Source organism: Nanorana parkeri, unplaced genomic scaffold, assembly GCF_000935625.1.
Source record: "Nanorana parkeri isolate BGI_ZX_2015 unplaced genomic scaffold, ASM93562v1 scaffold116, whole genome shotgun sequence".
NCBI classification, from domain to species: domain Eukaryota; kingdom Metazoa; phylum Chordata; class Amphibia; order Anura; family Dicroglossidae; genus Nanorana; species Nanorana parkeri.
Genome location: NW_017306384.1, coordinates 337,994 through 358,089, shown reverse-complemented (window position 1 = coordinate 358,089; position 20,096 = coordinate 337,994). Strand labels below are relative to the sequence as shown.

At 45.8% G+C, this 20,096-nt stretch overlaps 2 protein-coding genes across 5 annotated transcripts in view; both read right to left on the bottom strand.

Annotated features, from left to right (window-relative positions):
* LOC108784492 (transketolase-like protein 2) overlaps positions 1–257 on the bottom strand; it is a 20,251-nt gene extending 19,994 nt beyond the window's left edge. For all 4 annotated transcript variants that reach the window (XM_018553333.1, XM_018553329.1, XM_018553330.1 and 1 more), the window contains exon 1: positions 147–257. In XM_018553333.1, coding sequence (XP_018408835.1) covers positions 147–253 — 107 coding nt within the window. In that variant the 5' untranslated portion in view covers positions 254–257. The remainder of the gene's footprint in view (positions 1–146) is intronic.
* Positions 258–10,118: 9,861 nt separating this feature from the next.
* On the bottom strand, positions 10,119–19,618 carry LOC108784470. The gene is made up of 5 exons (XM_018553301.1): positions 19,607–19,618; positions 18,243–18,330; positions 14,062–14,162; positions 13,613–13,775; positions 10,119–10,432 (listed from the first exon to the last, which is right to left on the bottom strand). Exons 1-5 carry the CDS (start codon positions 19,616–19,618, stop codon positions 10,119–10,121), a joined length of 678 nt encoding a protein of 225 aa, XP_018408803.1.
* Positions 19,619–20,096: the final 478 nt, after the last annotated feature.

Genomic DNA, 20,096 nt, shown 5'->3' with positions numbered 1-20,096 from the left:
GGGGGAGTCACCCCACATGGTGCAGCACACTGATCAGGGGAGATGCTGCCATGAATCCTCATTCCAGGGGGGACGATACCCACGTGGTAAGTGGCACAGGAGGCAACCGATTGCTGATGAATGACTGGGACCCTATAAGATCCTACCCTGAGTTGGAGGCACATGTCGCTCTGATGGAGTGGATCCTGAGCCGGTTGGCCAGATCCTTCAGGGCTTGCAGATCCTTGTCCTCGGGTTTCTGGTAGGTGTCCATGCTGATGCTCTCCCTCCGCAACCTGAGTACTGCTTGAAGATTAGTCCACTCCACTGGGCCGTTCTTATAGAGAGCCGCCCTCTGTCCTTACTGGAGGAAATGAGATCACACCGAGGAGAGGAGGGGAGAGCTCTTCATTGATGGGAGAGGCTCCTGTCACCCCATCATCGTGCATGGCAACATGCAGCTTGCCATATCCCCCAGCATGCAGCTCTGAGCCTGTTCACATCTTTTGTTTACACTGTATGGAAACCATCAGAGCTATTGGCAGAAATTCAGACAGTGCTCCTTTGTTGCATTATGTGTGTGCACAATCTCCTGACAGTAAATCTCAGTGCCCAGTGTTCACAAATGTTTGACACAGATCAGCTGTACATCATTCTTATGCCCCATTCACACTGAGCGACATACCTTTAGGAGCGGATCCGCGCGGCCGGGATAGCGCGAATTTCGGGGGGACATTCCAGCGACGGTAGCGTGACCTTCACCGTCGGGCTGCATTAATAAATAAAAAAATTGTGCGACATCTGCCGAAAAAAGGGTCCTGCAGGCGCAACTTGTGACCGCGACAGGCGACATGGAGCTGTACATTAAAGGAGAACTATGAGGTCTCATAGTTCTAGCCGACCTGTGACAATGAGACTGTCACAGGTCGGCTAAGTAGATCGGGAGGTGAGCGAACACATATCGGCGTTCGCTCACCTCTCGATCCTGTCACGGCTCTCTGCTGTGACAGGGGAGGGGATGGATTCCCCCCTCCCCGCTCCGATCCGCCAGCGCTGACTGGCGGAACGGACGGGGAGGGGGCGGGTACAGCTGGCTCTGCCTCTAGATAGGCAGAGCCAGCTGTCAGTCACGCAGCTGGGCGGATCCAGACATAATTGTCGGGATCCGCTTCAGCTGCGGCGTCTCAGTAAACCGCGAACAGCAGCTCGTGGTATACTGCGGCGTCTCAGTATACCACGAGCTACACCTCGCTGTATACTGAGCCTAGGGTGACGGGAGGACGCTAGTTTGTGTCCTCCCGTTACCCTAAGGAGAACTATGGGGAAAAGCCTTAACCCCATAGTTCTCCTTTATGACAGCTCCATTGAAAATAATTGGCCGGCGACTTCTCGCGATATCGCGCAACAATCCGCTCAGTGTAAATGGGGCCTTAAAGAGGAGCTCCACGATTTTTCAAATGAACCCTTCCAGTTGGGCTACCGCTGCACTGCAAGGGTTGACTGCTCATTTTGTCTAGGGGTGAAAATAAAGAAGACATATTCACTCCATCCTCTGTCCCGCCTGGCTGCTAGACCAGTCTCTGCAGGCTCCGGAGATCTAAGGACCCATGACGTCATCACGTCTAATACGGGTCTATTAAACGTGAAGATGAGACAAGGGACATATCACAGCCAGAGCAAAGGGGGAGAGAAGTGAGCGATCACTGCCATAGGACCAAGGATCAGGTGAGTATATCTTCTTTATTTTCACCCCTAGACTAAAACGAGCAGTTAACCCTTGCAGTGCGGGGGAAGCCCCGGGCCTCGTACAAGATTTTACCTGCCCATAGCAATCCTGGCTAGCTGCCAGAGTATACATTGGTCTGTGTATGGTAATATGGAGATTGGGGCATCCTGCCAGCTGTGACCCTCTGCCAGTCCCCAGCACAGATTCCCTCACTACCCCACTGTAGTTGGTTGCTAGGTCCACTGGCATCCTAGCAACCAAAGATGTGATTGCCCCACCCCCAGCATTTACACAATGACCGCATTTCCTCTGTTCAGATCAGCTCTGTCTTCCAGGTTCTGTCCTGCTGATCTGCCTCCTGCAAAGGTAAGGGGGTCTCTGGTCCCTGGATGCTGGGCACACATGGAGGTAAAGGGGGACTCTACAGGCCACTCCTGGATGTAACGGGGGACTCTGCCGGGCACTCTAGATGTAACGGGGGACTCTGCCGGGCACTCCTGGATGTAACAGGGGACTCTGCCGGGCACTCTGGATGTAACAGGGGACTCTGCCGGGCACTCCTGGATGTAACAGGGGACTCAGATGGGCACTCCTGGATGTAACAGGGGACTCTGCCGGCCACTCCTGGATGTAACAGGGGACTCAGATGGGCACTCCTGGATGTAACGGGGGACTCTGCTGGGCACTCCTGGATGTAACAGGGGACTCTGCCGGGCACTCCTGGATGTAACAGGGGACTCTGCTGGGCACTCCTGGATGTAACAGGGGACTCTGCCGGGCACTCCTGGATGTAACAGGGGACTCTGCCAGGCACTCCTGGATGTAACAGGGGACTCAGATGGGCACTCCTGGATGTAACAGGGGACTCAGATGGGCACTCTGGATGTAACAGGGGACTCTGCTGGGCACTCCTGGATGTAACAGGGGACTCTGCCGGGCACTCCTGGATGTAACAGGGGACTCTGCCGGGCACTCCTGGATGTAACAGGGGACTCTGCTGGGCACTCCTGGATGTAACAGGGGACTCTGCTGGGCACTCCTGGATGTAACAGGGTACTCTGATGGTCATTCCTGGAAGGAAGGAGGGACTCTGCTGGGCACATCTGGATGTAAAGGGGGGGGGGCTTATTCATTACATAAACCGTATTTAGCTCATGAATATTTGTAGAATATACAATGTGTCCCGTGTACTGAAACCTTCGGAGACCCCTGCTCTAAACTAAGGAAAGTAGAGATCTGGTTCCTATGGGATTCTGCACTTTGTATATGGGCACTCCTGGATGTAACAGGGGACTCTGCTGGGCACTCCTGGATGTAACAGGGGACTCTGCTGGGCACTCCTGGATGTAACAGGGGACTCTGCCGGGCACTCCTGGATGTAACAGGGGACTCTGCTGGGCACTCCTGGATGTAACAGGGGACTCTGCCGGGCACTCCTGGATGTAACAGGGGACTCTGCCGGGCACTCCTGGATGTAACAGGGGACTCTGCTGGGCACTCCTGGATGTAACAGGGGACTCTGCCGGGCACTCCTGGATGTAACAGGGGACTCTGCTGGGCACTCCTGGATGTAACAGGGGACTCTGCTGGGCACTCCTGGATGTAACAGGGTACTCTGATGGTCATTCCTGGAAGGAAGGAGGGACTCTGCTGGGCACATCTGGATGTAAAGGGGGGGGGGCTTATTCATTACATAAACCGTATTTAGCTCATGAATATTTGTAGAATATACAATGTGTCCCGTGTACTGAAACCTTCGGAGACCCCTGCTCTAAACTAAGGAAAGTAGAGATCTGGTTCCTATGGGATTCTGCACTTTGTATAGCATCATTGCTCTTTGCACCATTTCAGTAGCCCACAACGGTGAAATATATACACTCTTAGAACTGTGACTGTTTTATGAATGACAAAATATAGAAAAGGACGTTAATAATGACCCCTTTGCAGCTGCCCTAACTTTGCCCCAGTGCATCCACTTTGCTCAATACTCAAAAATGTCAATGACCTTTCAGAATAGGAACACTTAGGACCTATGTACAATCGAATACCTTTCTGTTTAATGTGAAGCCCTAGTCAGTGCAGTGAATGTACTGTACTACAAGAACATTGACTACTATATTACAAGTTCTTTATTAAGTCTAGAATGAAGATGTGATGATATCATGCCATGTTGGCACTTGCATGTGTCTCATACCCATTCAAGCTCCAGGCATTCAGTAGTGCCAAATGGGATGCCGGTTTCTTCATCCCGTAGTATTATGTTTCATTCAGCATGTGCCAGAGTTGTCACTATGTGTGATATGGGAGTGACTGGAATAGTTGGCACAGCAGTTGTTAAACATTTATATGCTTACAACGAAGACCTTGGCTATAATCCATTAATGATTTAGCTGACAAATACTGAACCGCACACACCATATTTGATATTAATAGAGAGGCAACTCAATCAGTCAGGCAGGACAGCTATAATCAATAGCACATCAAGTGATAGTGAATCATAATGAATACTCCGGTAGATGTGTAGCACATTGCTTGCAAAGTAATAAGCTATCGGTGACAACAATCTGAAAATTATCACCATGGATTGACATATTGTGGGTGTGAATGAGTCTACATGCACAAATAACACTTTATTGACCAGTAAATATTCTTATACACAAATTGCACATATTTGTTGTTCATCTACAGTACATCTCACATCTAACATATCCAACCCATACACAAAGCGTTTAAGAGCTTTTAGAAAAGTAGCTTCATATAATATCATTAACTACCACCCCTCCAAAATGTCAACACAGAAGGTGTTATAACTGACGTCATCTTGGCAGTGGGCAGTGCAAAAGTTCTTCAGATGGGGCCTGGCCAAGCTCAGATATTCCAGTGGTCAAGTATATTTACCATTTTCACTAGGGTAAGATCGTCTGGCAAGTTTTTATGATGTCTGTGGCCTCGTTGAGGAGATTTCTACACACTTCCTTCCCCAGGGACAGTGGTGTGAGTGACAATCTCCAAGAGGAGGAAGGAGCAGGCAAACAACAGTAAATGGATAAGGTTTTCACGTGGTCCATTTACTGTTGTCGTCAAGTTTTGAGGTCTTTTCTCCAGTAACGGTCGATTAGTTGCAGTTAATCATTATAGACATTGTGGCATTGTGAGGCAATACCACGGTGTTAGGTGGCCTCAAAGTCACCCAGGGTTTTCAGCCAGAGGGGCTGAGTGGCTCCAGGAAGACATTACTGGTACCAGGAGAGAACTGCCTTTTCAGTTCTTTCTGGGTTTTCTGGATCAAGGTTGGGATCCTGGAGCCAGGAGATTTCTTAGAGCTCTGGGTGGGAAGAAGTCTCCATTCCTGGGTCCATGCTTTGGTGGTGACCAGCACCTGATTGTGCACCTGTGTACATCCCTCATGAAGTGTGTGCTGGGATGTGTTCAGGGCCCCACCTGTGAGTCAGGAGAGCTCCACCCCGGAGTCAGTGTGGAGGCCAGGGCAGCAGGGAGCTGTGGGTTTGTGAACCATATTGAGAGGATTGGCATGTTATTGCTGTTGTCTGGAGGGACCAGACAGTGGCCCTAAAGATTGAGGCTGGAGCAGCAGTGCTGCGAGAGAGACTTGTTAAAAGACTGGGACACCTTGAGTTTACGTGACAACTCGAGGATTGGTGAGCCCCTATCTGTTATGCTACAGCAAGCTATTTATGTTGGATTTCGTGTTATCTATCGTTTTGAAAGCAAATAAACTGCATTGTACTTGCACCTCCGGTCTTCAGTGGAGTGTCCTTGTTACAACATGAATTGGACGTGGCTAGATTGGGTATCTGTCATCTCTTGTCTATGGCCAACTTTGCACATTTAAGGAAAAGCAACAGGTTTAATTAACTGCCCAACCTTCTTTCCCCTGATGCTTATATTCACCTTCTGTTCCCTCTGAAGCCCCGTTTTCCCACCAAAACTCAGTGGGATACCTACAGGTCTATTCACTAAAGGTTGAAGATTTTGGAGAAGACAGGAGAAGTGAACAATCTAGGACAGCATGCAGTTGTTGAACTGGAAAGTGAGCTGAATTGGAGAATTTTTCTAAATTAGCTATGTTCTTCTAGAATGTTCAGTTCTCCTGCCTACTCCAAACTCTTCACCCTTTTGTGAATGGGCTTGTAGTATTTCCAGGTATGGGGGGCATGTGTATCTCTTCCATTGTATCTAGGTTCTAAACCTGAGTATTGTCATGTTTGGGCAGATGGGACGATCCTTAAAGTGACATTAAACCCTCAGATTTTTTAACATAAAACAATACTGTAATGTGCGCCTTACTGTAATCCATGGTAGTGTCCCTTCTCTTTGCTGCTCTTCCTTTTAAATCTGTATCTGTTCTCATGCTCTGCAGAACTTCTGTTTTGCAGCAGACTGCCTTGTCTCAGGAATGGATACACGGTGTCTGTGTATATGTTTCTATAGGCTTGTAACCTGAGCCAGCACTACAGGAAGAGGCCCTGAGCTGAAAAGGGAAGTTCTCCCCCAGCATGAGAAGACATGAGGATTTAAAAGGAAGAGCAGCAAAGAGAAGGGAAACAACCATGGATTACAGTAAGGCACACATTACAGTATTGGTTTATGTTAAAAAAATCTGAGGGTTTAATGTCACTTTAAGCTAACCATACATGGCTCAAATGTAAGCTGATCCAACTGACTGAAATTCAAGCTGTGGGCTGCTGTGGAGATTCCTCCATCCACACTGTTTAGCATGGATGGGGGAATTTATTGATTTACTTTATCTCAGACCAGAGGCTGATGAGAGAAAATCTAGCCATGTATGGTTAGCCTTAGTCCTATATAAGCTCTAGGTCAGGGATGTCCAAACTCCGGCCCTCCAGCTTTGGTGAAACTACAAATCCCATGAAGCATCTCTCTCCGGGAGTCATGTCTGTGGCTGTAAGAATCTTTGACCTGAAGTTGGGCTTTAAATATTACATTGTATTTCCAAAACTGTTAATAAAACTAACTGCTACAGGCTAAACAATGAGTATGGGAAGAGAGTGAGACCATACTTAACAGTCTTTGGATGTTTTGATTTCTCCATGTTTGAAAGCAGGAGAATGTGTAATGAAAAATGTGAAATGTTAATTATGATAATCAATATGTAGTTGTGAAAATAATTTTCCTACTGTGATTTTTTTTTTTAATAAGGGCATACATGTAATACATAGCACTTTATGTATTATTTTATTAATATTTGATTTTATTTGAATCAAGTGACCAATAAATGTATGACTCCATCTCCATGGCATAAAGGTAATATAAGTTTAGCCCCCTTCATTACAAAATTCTAATAGCCTGTACAGATGACAGAGCACAGAAGCAAGGAAGTGTGGCTTTGACATTTGGGCTTTAAGATTACTTAGTGGACTTTTTTCCAATTTATTTATGAATGGACCGGCAGCATGAATGGCCACCCAGGAGTTGGGAAGTCGTTGTATACTAGTTCTCCAGTGTGTAGTATCCACTGGGAGTGGTAAATGTGAAAAACTAGTATTTTAGCAAAGAATGGCAAACATAGTATTCAATCATCATGGAAAAGTGCTCTTCAGCCAGGTACCCCTCCTTGTCCAAGGCAGACGTCCAGGCCATTCAGAAAGAGCAGTGTGGTCATGTGACCTGGGACTAAAGAGTGCAATATAGATATTTGGAAGAATGTATTTTATACTCTGCTGTATAATTTGATTTGGTCAGGAAATTCCTAACCTACCGTAGATTTGTAAAAACAGCATTTTAGGTTTACGGCCTTAAATGATGTAGGAATATGGTACTACATACATTGGTGTTTTCCTAATAACTGCCAGGAGTTCAGATTTAAATGGTTCTTGTAAGCATGGTTATTAAAAATAAAGGTTTTGATGCATACACAAAGTAGCCTGAGCCAGCTGTTGGTGATAATCTAATTGTGGGTGTCATATTGGCTAGCTGCCTATTGTTGGGATTAACATTTACCTGGAAAGAAAACTTCTCATGTCTTTGCACAGTTCTGATGCCAGATAATATTGTTAATTCAGCTGTAGTTTATAGAATATGCCCCGAGCACTTAACAGTTTACACTGTTTGTTCTTAGTAAGGATGTTTATAATATAGTTATTATAATATTATATATAGCCTCTATTAGAGAAGAGTGGGACACAGTGTAGTTGAACTCTACAGCTCTCCCCCGTCCCCCTTAGGGATGCATTGCACCCAGTCTAAAGGAGCTCCTACACCTTACGATTGTCGTACGATAATCGTATGCGATCGACTTTTCGTACGACAATCGTAACGTGTGAATAGAGTGCCCGACCGATAGTACTGTACAATCGTACAACTTTTGACGGTCAAGCATGTTTGAAAACTTTGGTCGATCATACGATGTTCCCATGGTTGGTGGCGTTTCCGTCCGTCAAAAGTCGTACGATTAACACTGCGCATGCGCAAACTAAAATAATTGTGGTCAATTACCGCAAGTCAAGTGTTTTTTTTTACTACCGCTGATTGAACCTTGCGATAATCGGGGCATGATGGGGCCGTCGTACAAAAATCGTACGACGGTTCGATCATCGGACGAAAAGTTTAGTCCGATAATCGTAAGGTGTATGGGCACCTTGAAGGTGCCCATACACGTTACGATTTTCGTATTTTTTGTACGATTTTCGTATGCGATCGACTTTTCGTCCGATAAACGTATGTGTGCATTGCAGTGTCCGACCGACAGTACTGTACAATCGTATGACTTTTGACGGTCAAGCATGTTTGAAAACTTTGGTCGATCTTACGATTTTCGCAAGGTTGCTGGCGTTTCCGTCCGTCAAACGTTGTACGATCTACACTGCGCTTGCGCTAACGAAAATACAGCAAATCAATTACCGCTATTCATCCAGGTGCTTTTCCTTAATTACGGCTAAATTAATCGTGTGATCATTGGGGCATGATGGGGCTGTCGTACGAAAATCGTATGACTATTCGATCATTCGAAAATTTTCGTCCGAAGATCGTAATGTGTATGCGCACCTTTAAGCTGGCCATACACTTTACAATTATCTGCAGATTTTCTGTGGTCAGATGGAAAAAGTGCAACAGATTAGTCCAGGTGGAGATTACTCCATCCACACAGTTAAGTGTAGATGGAGGAATCTGTTCCACCTTTTCATCTGACCACAGATAATTGTAAGGTGTATGCCAGCTTTAAACTAGAGGGCAGAGCTGGATCATCCAGAAGGCAACTTAAGCAGTAGTATAGGGCCTAATGTATGTCTAGAGGACCCAGCTACAAGCTGTACACCAGGTGGATAGCGCTAATGGTCAAAGCTTTGTACCTACTTCACAAGTCAGAATGTACTTGTAGGCAGCTGGTGGTCTGGGACCATACCAGTGCAGACAATACAAATGGGATGGCGTCTCTGTGCTATTGCAATAATTATTAATGTCATTTAAAGGTACAGTGCAGTCTAAAGATGCTACCTGGCATAGCCTTATTCTGCCTTAATCCATCTCTGGCTATTTGATCATTTTGTTTACAGTCTGGTGGGCGTAGGCTGGGATTTCCCATTTTAAAACCAGCAACGCACTGCTTGATTGAAAAGCATGGATGGAGGAATCACCACCGCTTGCTATGGTATTCATTAGCTGCAGAACCTGCTACTGCATGAATACAGTGGAACTTCTAAACAGTGACTGCATCTGATAGGATGCAGTTACTGTTTGGCTGATAATTTTCTACCCAGCTCAGGTAATTGTTTAATCACATTTTGTCAAGCCAGGTGGCGTTTGCAGGGCCATCCACGGTTTTTATTTTGGTCTATTCAGCAGTCTATGGCCAGAATAAGAACTGGAGTAGTTGTTGAGTATCAGAATGTTTCCCAGAATGACAAATAGAATATGAGGTATTTAGGGATAATCACTAAATGGTACTTGCAATACCAAAAGAACATGCAGAAACATCTTATGTAATACCCAGCTGGGGCTATTTAGCTGCTTCTCATAGTTTTTTAATAGTCTGTAATACTGTTGACATGAAAAGCTTAAAATTAACCACACTAGCAAACAGATACACTGGGAATCAATAACATACCTTTTAAAGAAACCTTTACTGAGAAGTAGGTAGGCCGCCATTGCTAAACTCTCTTATTGGAGTGCTAGCTGCCTGGCTGTTATGCTGATCCAGAGCCATACAATACTTCCTGAGTCACTGACCTAGAATAAGGTCACTGACTGCATGTGTATTCTGATTCACTGACTTAGAAAATATTGAGGCCAAAGACATTGGGGCAACTGATATGTTTAGGAGGTCAGCAATGAAAGCTTTTGTATTTCTCTTAGTGCAGGTTTTCTTTAAAATGTCTCCCATACATGCAGTAAGGGTCTCTCAGATTTAATACAAATATAAGGAAAAACTGGATCACTCAGATAGGTCATCATTACTTTCATTCACGATCAGTCGTTCAAAGATTGGTTGATCTTTGTCTGGCTCCATTGTGGTCACCTCTGAACTCCGGGGCATGCGATGTCTTTTCAGAAGTTTGGCCACATACGCATCTTTAAGACTGTCAATGGTCCTCCTATCGGGTCTGCGTTTTGATGACATAAGATCATACAGACCAGCCGGGCCGTTCAAAACTCCTCCTCTTTTGGTGGATAATCTATTGTTTGAGTACTTCGCCAATTCCTCCATTGTTGGCCAGCGATCTTGCTCACCAGAATCATAGCTATCATCTAAAACACAAGTAACACAAAAAATAGGATGATTTGTCTTAGAAAAGCTTAAAGAGCAAATAAACACATGGACATTTGTAGACCTTTCATTGTGTTCATAAGGTAAACAACATACTTCAATAAGATTGTTTTAATTGCTAGCAATGGAAATGGAAATAGTTAAAACCGTCTAGTGTTCATCCCCCTAAGGATCTGCTGAATGAACTGGGCCCTCCTAGCCTGTCTAGGGTACACAGTTATATTTATGCCCCAAAGCACTCACTGACCCACCAGTGGCATCCGATTACCAACTTCCACGCTGTTGATCTTTTGCTTGTAGTACATTTATTTACTAACTTTGGGAGAGAGGGTTAGGGCACAAGACACCCATAGTCACACAGACTCCATAAAAGGGAGACAAAAAGTACTTACAACCTTCACAGATAAAGAACCTTTAAGCCGACCTGGAATTTTGTGAATAGAGCTTTTGGCTTTAAGGTACTGGATATTGCAGCTACCGACTCCTTGGGGGAAAAAATACAATGCTTGGGTCAAGGACCAAGCTTCCACCCAGCTTCTCAGGCTCCTTATTCAGGCTGAAGTTCCTCCATGGCATCTCCATCCCCAAGCTTCACACACTAGGCCTCGAAACCATACCTCAGATCAAGTGCATGGTCATCCTCCTCAGGCAGCAGGCCTAGGAGAATCAAAAAATCCATAGCATCCCTCCCCCAGGCAGGAAGACTAACTTTCCATGGTCACTCCCTAAATGTTTATACCCTCTCCCAATATGCACCACTGGCACTAAACCTCTTAGTGGTTGGTCAGGGAGGTACAAACATCCATAAATCTAATTAGTGCAGCCTCCCACACAATTGCCAGGTGTATTCTCTAGCAGTAGGGAGCAGCAAAAAATCACCAGAATTTAGGAGAGGCACAAGAAAGTTGAAATATCAGTCAATCAGACTGACTACAGCCTGACAGCTTCTAAATCTAAACAGACACTCCTGCTTAGGGCAGGGTGACTACAAGTGAATGGGCTAACAACCATATATTTCACAGGTAATAGAGGCGTTTAGGAGTAGAGGAAGGTCGTGAGCAACTCACCCCATCATTCAAAAAGTGCAATTGTAAAGTCTTTGCACACAGACCAGGCTGTATAGGTATGTCCATGGGTGCTACATATGTCCTTGTGATAGCTGTGCATCAGCAGAACACATGATTTGTTTTAAAATGCTTTGTCTGATGGCCTGTTGTTCAAATAAGATGAGTAGTATTTGCTGGCCACGTAAGTAAACATACTTGTAAGACATTAGCACATATCTTTATCGGGCAAAGACCGACTGACCATTGTGTGGTATCTATGGCCAGCTTTATCAGAATGTGGAATACTTGGGTATGAATGCATTGAAGTTTAAGAATTAATGGATGTTTTAAACCCCCTTAAAATGAAATGAAATTCCCCCTTAACATTATTGGTTAGTGTGAAATTCCCCAGTATATTGGTGTTCGGAGCCAGATGTTCCACCTTACATTGGTGTCACTGCAAGAATTACTCCCTCCCATTTCTGTCAGTAGGAGATGGGCCCCCTTACATTAGTGGATAGTGTAGGTTAACGTGATAGACTGGTGTTAACAGCGTGAGGTGCCCTTTTTTTGTTTGGTCAGAAAAGTTATCACTTTATATTAGTGTCCGTGTGAATACTCCCTCTCATTTCTGTCAGTGGGCGAAGGGCTCCCTTTCATTGGTGTTGGTGGGAGAAAAGGCCCATTGCATACTTACCAACTGTCCCAGATTTGCCTGGACAGTCCCACTTTTTCACCAATTGTCCTGCAATGTCTGTGTCCTGGATTGTGTACCCGGTTGATAGTGTGAGGCTAAGTCCTGCCCTGGACGCTCTTCTCTGTGTATGTATTATACACAAATCCTTTCCCCTCTACTGGTTGTCTGCTTCAACTCATCTGCTATTGGACAGCACAGTGCTGCAGGGGGCAGAAATGTGACTCCATAGGCAGCTGAGCTGGATCCTGTCCTATCCTGTAGCTGGCAAAAAGCTTAGCGGAGGAAGGTTGTCAAGAGGATATGAGGAGAGGGTGTCTGTGGTGGCTGAGTGTTGTCCCACTGACTAGTCCTACATCACTGCTGCTGCTGAAACAGTGAAGATGGCTCCTGTTTTTTCTGTTCTTTCAGCTGCCTGCCTGCCTCCCACCTGAAGAGATGCCCTTGTACTTCTACCCCTGCACTCAGCGCAAGGTAGTCTCTTTGACCCTTCTGCTTAGGTCAGCCTACTGTCATTTCTGCACACTCAGCCAGAATACATGATCAGTCCGCCAGTAGGTGGCAGCCCAACATTTGTAATTATTAGATACATCAATAATTGCTATAAAGAATTTATCCGCCCTCACCCTGCAGCGCCCTCAGGCGGCCGCCTGACTTGCCTTGCGGTAGCGCCGGGCCTGTATGGAGCGTCCAGGCCTACAGTTGATGTACCTAGCTTTTGGTCATGGTGTGACAGCACCCGCTGTGACCAATATAGTTCTACCACTGCACTCCAGGCAAATGCAGACATCTCAACTCTCCCTGATATTCCCGGAGTCTCCCGCTATTATATAGCGGCTCTTGGACAACCGGGAGAGAAACATTTTCTCCCTGAAAGATTTACTCTGCTTTATCTAGCAGAGTAAACCTTTCTCTGCTCTTCTTTTTTTTTTCTTCTTGACATCGGCCACCAGCCGCCGTCAGTAAGAAAAACAAAACGGCATAGGAACGAATAGCTAGATTCCTGTTGGCTATTGCAAATTGAAGAAGCCAATAGCAGACTAGCTATTGCACCCACCCACTGCTGCTGTCAATCAGCAGAGGTGGACCTGAAGTTCTCCATCAGGTCCTCCTTTACTGAGTTACAGCAGCAGAGGTTGGGTGCAATAGCCAGCTTGCTATTAGCTATTGCAAATGGAAATAGCCAAGCCAAGGGAAGCATTAGCTTCTTTGCTATCTGCCATCATTTCAGGGGGGTGCTCTCTTCCTTGTTGCACCACCTCCAACCCCCCCACACATGGGTGAGGGGAGGGGGCAGAGGGCTCCTCCCAGAAATGAGAAGGGCACCTCCCTGAAATGACTTATTTCAGGTTGGGATCCTTGCAAATGTATAGATATCATTCGAAAGCTCAGTCACACACAGTGATGCTTCACAAATTTACCTGGATACTGTGGCTCTTCATCTCGCCGTTCCCTTTTTAACAGATCAGAATTTGGAGCAGTGTTCTCCAGAACGTCTATACCCAATGATGACTGAATTCCACACAGAGAAAAGATGAGTAGTATTACTGAGCTGCATATCAAAGAAGCCCTCATTTCGTCAACCTGTATTAAAAAGATATATTATTATAGGGAGGTTTAGCAACAACAAGGGTGCCAAGGTATAAAAACTGGTGCAAAATAAAAACTGTAATGATGCAACAGCATGCTTCCAGTTGTTGACACTGAAAACCTCACATAGCTGTCATCAAAAATGGTCCATTAGACCCATGGTTTACATTACTCCAGCTTGTGTAGCTATAAAAAAACATGTTTACAGTTTCCAATAGGCCTTAAGAAAGGTTTGTTAAAATCAAGCGTTGGGTTGTGTAGTTGGAATTTAACATATCACAGCTCTTTTAAAGGTCAGAAGATGTGCGTGCAGCAGACGACAGAAGATCTGGGCATTTTCTACAGATCCACAGCTGTCACATGTCTGCGGATACATTTTTCCTATGTAGGGAAAAGCAAAAGATATGCCATAATGCCTGGTCCCATAGCAGCATATACAGCATATAGCAGCTTCAATACCACCTCTATGCTGATGACACTCAAATATATCTCTCCACTCCACAACTTCTGTGTCCTTGCGTGTCACTAATTTACTAACTGACATATCAGTCTGGATGTCACAACACTTCTTAAAACTCAATCTTTCAAATACTGAGCTCATGATATTTCCTCCAACCCATGCACCTTCCCCCAACTTTTCTATTAATATTGATAACACCACTATCCCTCCCTCCCCCATGCCAAAGTGCTAGGTGTGATCCTTGACTCCGACCTCACCTTTCTGCCCCACATCCAATCACAATCCAAATACTGCTGCCTTCACCTTCATAACATCTCCAAAATATGCCCCTTCCTCACCAAAGAAACCACAAAACTACTCATCCACTCACTTGATAACTCTTGTCTCGACTATTGCAACTCACTCCTTATTGGCCTACCTCTTCACAGGCTATCTCCCTTCAGTCTATCATGAATGCTGCAGCTAGATTCATCCACCTGACCAACCGTTCAGTGTCAGCAACCCCCCTCTGCCAATCCCTCCACTGGCTTCCACTCACCCAAAGGATAAAATTCTAAATATTAACAACCACTTACAAAGCCATCCACAACTCTGCCCCCGGCTATATCTCAAACCTTGTCTCAAAGTATCACCCTAATCGCCCTCTCCGCTCCTCCCACGACCTCCTGCTCTCTATCTCCCTTGTCAACATCTCCCAAGCTCATCTCCAGGACTTCGCTAGAGTCTCTCCCATTCTTTGGAACTCCCTATGCCAACTTGTCTGGCTATCTCCTACTCTGCCTGCCATTAGGCAATCCCTGAAGACTCATCTCTTCAGGGAAGCCGATCCTGCCTCAACCTAAATCCTGAACTATAATTTTCCCAAATAGCTAATCACCAGACAGCTACCGTCTCATGTATCACTCCCCCTCCCTTCCCTATTAGATTGTAAGCTCCCACAGGCAGGGCCCTCCTTACCATCTTGTCTTGATTTGTATTGTAACTGTAATGTCTTCCTTATATTGTAAGAGCTGTGCAAACTGTTGGCGCTATATAAATCCTGTATAATAGTAATAATAATATACTCACCTTTCCTTCACTCCCCAAATCTATTCAGCCACTGCAAGTGAAGAATGTACTCTCATGTTGGATAATTTGACTTGTTCTCTTTGCGCTCATTTGGTAATGCTGGACCAATCACACAAGGTTAAAAAGAGAGTCACAGTCTTGTGTAGGCGCTGACTCTAAACTTACACCGGTCTGTCTTATTTCAGTCTCTTAATGGCTAGAAGGAAAGGTCGGTATTTGCTGCTGAGGAGGGGCACATGGTTTGAAAAATTACTTGGATCCATAGGCATCGCTTCAGGATGCCCCCCGCTAAATTAAGCCCCCGGCCGCAGTGGCTCCCTCCCTCCGCCGCCTCTCTGCCACCTGCACCGCTGCTCCCGGCCAGCCCGCCCGCAGCAGATGCAGCTTTCTAATCGGGCGGCTGCTCGCTCCTCAAGGGATGCCTGATTAGAGGGCAGCATCTGCCGGATCCAGCCCGGATAGCTTCGGTATGCGATCTGGATCAGCGGAGGAGGAGCGAGCAGACCTGCCGCCCGATTAGAGAGCCGCATCTGCTGCGAGCGAACTGGAAGCTGCGGCCACGGCAGAGCCCCCACTACCGTCCAGGGAGCCCCCAATAACTACCAGGAAGCCCCCACTGACCACCAGGGTAAGGTGACAGGTTTTTAAATGAGATCTCAACAGAATTGTCTATTGTCTCAACAGATGCTGGTTGCTAAGTAGTTTCCAAGTATAGTAATGCAGTTCTTAAGTAAACTCTAAAGGCATGTGCACTTGTCCTTTTGGCACCTTTAGGTTGACGTCACTCATCTCTCTCTCCCTGTGCACAGATGAATGCTTACCGAGTTCCAACACGCCTGTACTCCCTTAATTGTTTACATGCTGCGGCAAACATCTCCTCATGGCCGTGCCTGTGCAGTACATCCCCATTGACTTTTATGTGGGGCTCATCTCCCAGCATACTGTAAAAGCATACCAACATTCAGCACACCTTCTTTAAACAGTCCATATTGATCATTTCCTAAAAAGTGTCATTTAATTATCTTTGCTTGCTCTTTTTAGTTGCTGTCACACCCCCTCTTCCTTAATGAGCTCTAGTGGGTGGGGGTCGGAGACTACTGAGCAATTGCTTCATCCAAAAAGACCATTGATGCCACTTCTTGCCTCTTGATTAAACCGTGCAAGGCAGGGACCTGTTATGTCATAGGTTGACTACAGAATCACAGGCACACCATGTGTTGGCGCCACATTTTGTAGTTCCCAAGGCAATGAGCAAGGAAGCATCCTGACCACTCTGACACAGTTCTGCTTCTATGGATAGTGTGGCCAGAAAAGAACAAGGACATGGATTGTGGAGGGGACTGGAAGGATCACCGGGTATTTAGTCAGGTTTTCCAACATACTTTAATAAAATCTTGCATTTATCTAATGTGGGGACAGAGGGATCTATTGCATAAAATCATGATTTTACATTTACATACACTTTAAAAAAGATCAGAGAAATTTCTAATTAGTGATACTAGAAAGTTTATTAAAGGTGGGGGAAGGTGAAGGGCACAAGCTAGAGATAGCAAAGGTTAAGGAACAAGTTATAAAGTGGGGGTCAAAGGCTTCAATGGCCCATTAGCGTATAGAGGGATCTGTTATACTACATAACTGATCACCACAGTAATAGATAATAGACATTAAAAGTGTATCTATAGCCACAACCTTTTTTGTTTTGTTTCAGATCGTTTTTTTTTTATTGCTGTCTGTGTCCTCCGTGGGGAAATTCACCTTCTTTATATGACATGGTGAGCATTGTCACTGAGTCAGATCCAAAAGTTTACCAGAACAAGAGGTAAGGGTAAATCTTCCAATGGGGAAACCTGTTCTGGTGACAGCTGTTTAAGAGGAGAATTTCACTCACTGTAAAGATTTCCTCTCAGTTCCTGTTGCTTCCTCAGGACAGGAAGTAAAGGGACAGCTCACCAACGGGACACAGACAGCAATAAATAAACTGACAAGGGTCTGATCTCTTACTAATATATCCAAAAAGAAAAGCATAGGCTACACAAACATTTTAATGAAGAGTTTTGTGACTTTTATAAAGTTACTCATAAGACCTTGTAATTTTACATGGTCATGGGCAGGGCTGGATTTCCCACAAGGCCAACCAAGGCCCGGCCTTGGGGCAGCAGGGAGTAGAGGGGCAGCAGGGGTGTGGAATTCCTATCTCCTGATGACCTGAACATGCAGTTCTGGGCAGGTAGTTGTTTTCTACATTTAGCCTTGCTTTGGGCAAAATGTCGCCGAGATCACTTGTATGCAGCCTGCAGGTCTGCTATTCTCCACGTAAGGGGGCTTTGCATTGAGGAACCTGGCCTTGGGGCAGCAGAGAGAGTAAATCCGGCCCTGGTCATGGGAGCTCTTCCCTGACTTCCCAAATCTTCATAAACTGCTGCAGGGGGAACATTATCATGCATATTTATTATAGCTGATACTGTAGATATCTGGTAGCAAAATATTTCTTACTGTTGCGTGCAAATGTATTCATCTGGAAAAAATCTGATTTAAGTACAAGCTACAAGTATGATAACGGAATAATGAAATCATATCATATTATGCGAGGTGACTGAGCAGCAGCTCTTGCATAGATTTTTCTGGTGGAAATAAATGTCTCAGAGCTGTCAGTTTACTAACGTAACAGCGAGACTGGCTGTCATAGCAGACACTTCATCTAATTGACTGATATCGCCATCATGCCAGCTAGATTTCCTGACAATCCTGAGTGATCCCTGTGGACTCATGGTGCACTCTATATGATTTAGTCAGAAAGTTTGTTTGTGTGACTGGAGGACTGACATTTTCTACTTACAGCTTACATAGCATTTTGTATTACCCAACTCCATGCAAATTTTATTAAAAAATCAGTATTAAAAAAAACAAAAAGGAGCCAAGGCTGCAATACTTACCTTCATTCTTGTGCTGTTTCTCACACACTGTATTCCACCACAAGATGTTCTCAATCTTCCAGATTGAATGCCCCCCAATGCACCCAGGCTGGAAGAATAAGGACAATACCGTGAGAGAAGATCATGAGAACAAGATGACCTTGCACAGGCAGAGGCGTAGCAAGGTCATGAGGCGCCCGGGGGCAAGTCTTTCAATAGTGCCCCCCACAAACCAAACCATAGTTCAATCGTAATACACACGATCCATCCAGTCTCACGGCTGGAGGACCACAGACTGAAGGAAGGGGGGGTCCGGTAACCTGCAATGTCAGCGGTTACCAGGGCCCCCCAAATGGTGAAATGATAGGGCCCCATCACAGTTGCAACCGCTGTGACCCTGGTAGTTCTGCCACTGTATAGAGAACTACAAATCCCAGCAATGCATTATACCGCAATGCAGAATGGCACCAAATATAGAGAACTACAAATTCCAGCAATACATTATACATCAATGCAAAATACCATCATCTATAGAGGACTACAAATCCCAGCAATGCATTATACCGCAATGCAGAATGGCACCAACTATAGAGAACTACATATCCCAGCAATACATTATTCACCAATGCAGAATACCATCATCTATAGAGGACTACAAATCCCAGCAATAAATTATACACCAATGCAGAATTCCATCATCTATAGAGGACTACAAATCCCAGCAATACATTATATACCAATACAGAATACCATAATCTATAGAGGACTACAAATCAGAGAAATACATTATACATCAATGCAGAATTCCATCATCTATAGTGGACTACAAATCCCAGCAATACCTTATACAGCAATGCGGAACACCATCTATAGAGGACTACATATCTCAGCAGTAAATTAAACAGCAATGCAGAACACCATAATCTATAGAGGACTGGTGCTGGGTCCTGTACCCTGGTCCACGGTGCCAGGGAGCTCTGGGCAAGTTCCCGGGCACACTGGTAGCACACGGCCCACACCTGCTCCTCATTGATGGGTTGCTCTTAGGTATTTATGAAAATGTCCCCACATCCCCCTGCAAAAATTGCCCTTTTGCCACCCTTCCCCCCCCTGGATCTGCCACTGACCTGACTTTCAATCCCAGCTATGGGGTACAGAGCTCACCTGACTACTCATCTCAGCTATGGGGTACAGAGCTCACCTGACCTCCCATCCCAGCTATGGGGTACAGAGCAAACCTGACCTTTAATCCCAGCTATGGGGTAAGAGCTCACCTGACCTCCCATGCCAGCTGTAGGGAACATAGCTCACCTGATCTCCAATCCTAGCTATGGGGTACAGACCTCACCTGACTTCTCAGCTCAGTTATGGGGTACAGACCTCACCTGACCTTCCATCCTAGCTATAGGGTACAGACCTCACTTGACTTATCATCCAGTGTGGGGTACAGAGGTCACTTGACTTCTCATCCCGGCTATGGGGTACATAGCTCACCTGACCCCTCCCCCTGCGTTCCTGCCACCGCTGCTAGCCTTGGGCGGTTCTCTACATGTCACTGTTCCCACGTCTTTCTTCTCCACCCATTGCCTCTGTGTCCACTGACCCTCACCAGCTCTTCCCCTGCCACTGTACCCACCTCTCCCCCCACCACCTCTGTGTCAACTGACCCCCACTAGCTCTGCCACTGTACCAATTTCTCCCCTCTTCCACCACCGCCTGTGTCCACTGAGCCTCTGGCTCGTTCACTGTGCCACCTCTCTCCTTTGCCACCGCCGCCTCTGTGTCCACTAACCCCCACTGGCTCTCCTCCTGCCACCTCTCTCCTCTCCCACTACCACCTCTGTGTCCAATGACCCCCCCAGCTCTTCCCCTGCC

Coding starts and splice junctions, on each gene's coding strand:
- LOC108784470 (XM_018553301.1), bottom strand. Junction 13,776..14,061: donor TTCTGACCTTTAAAAGAGCT/GTGATATGTTAA, acceptor TTTTTAATACAG/GTTGACGAAATGAGGGCTTC. Junction 10,433..13,612: donor TGAAGAGCCACAGTATCCAG/GTAAATTTGTGA, acceptor CTTGTGTTTTAG/ATGATAGCTATGATTCTGGT.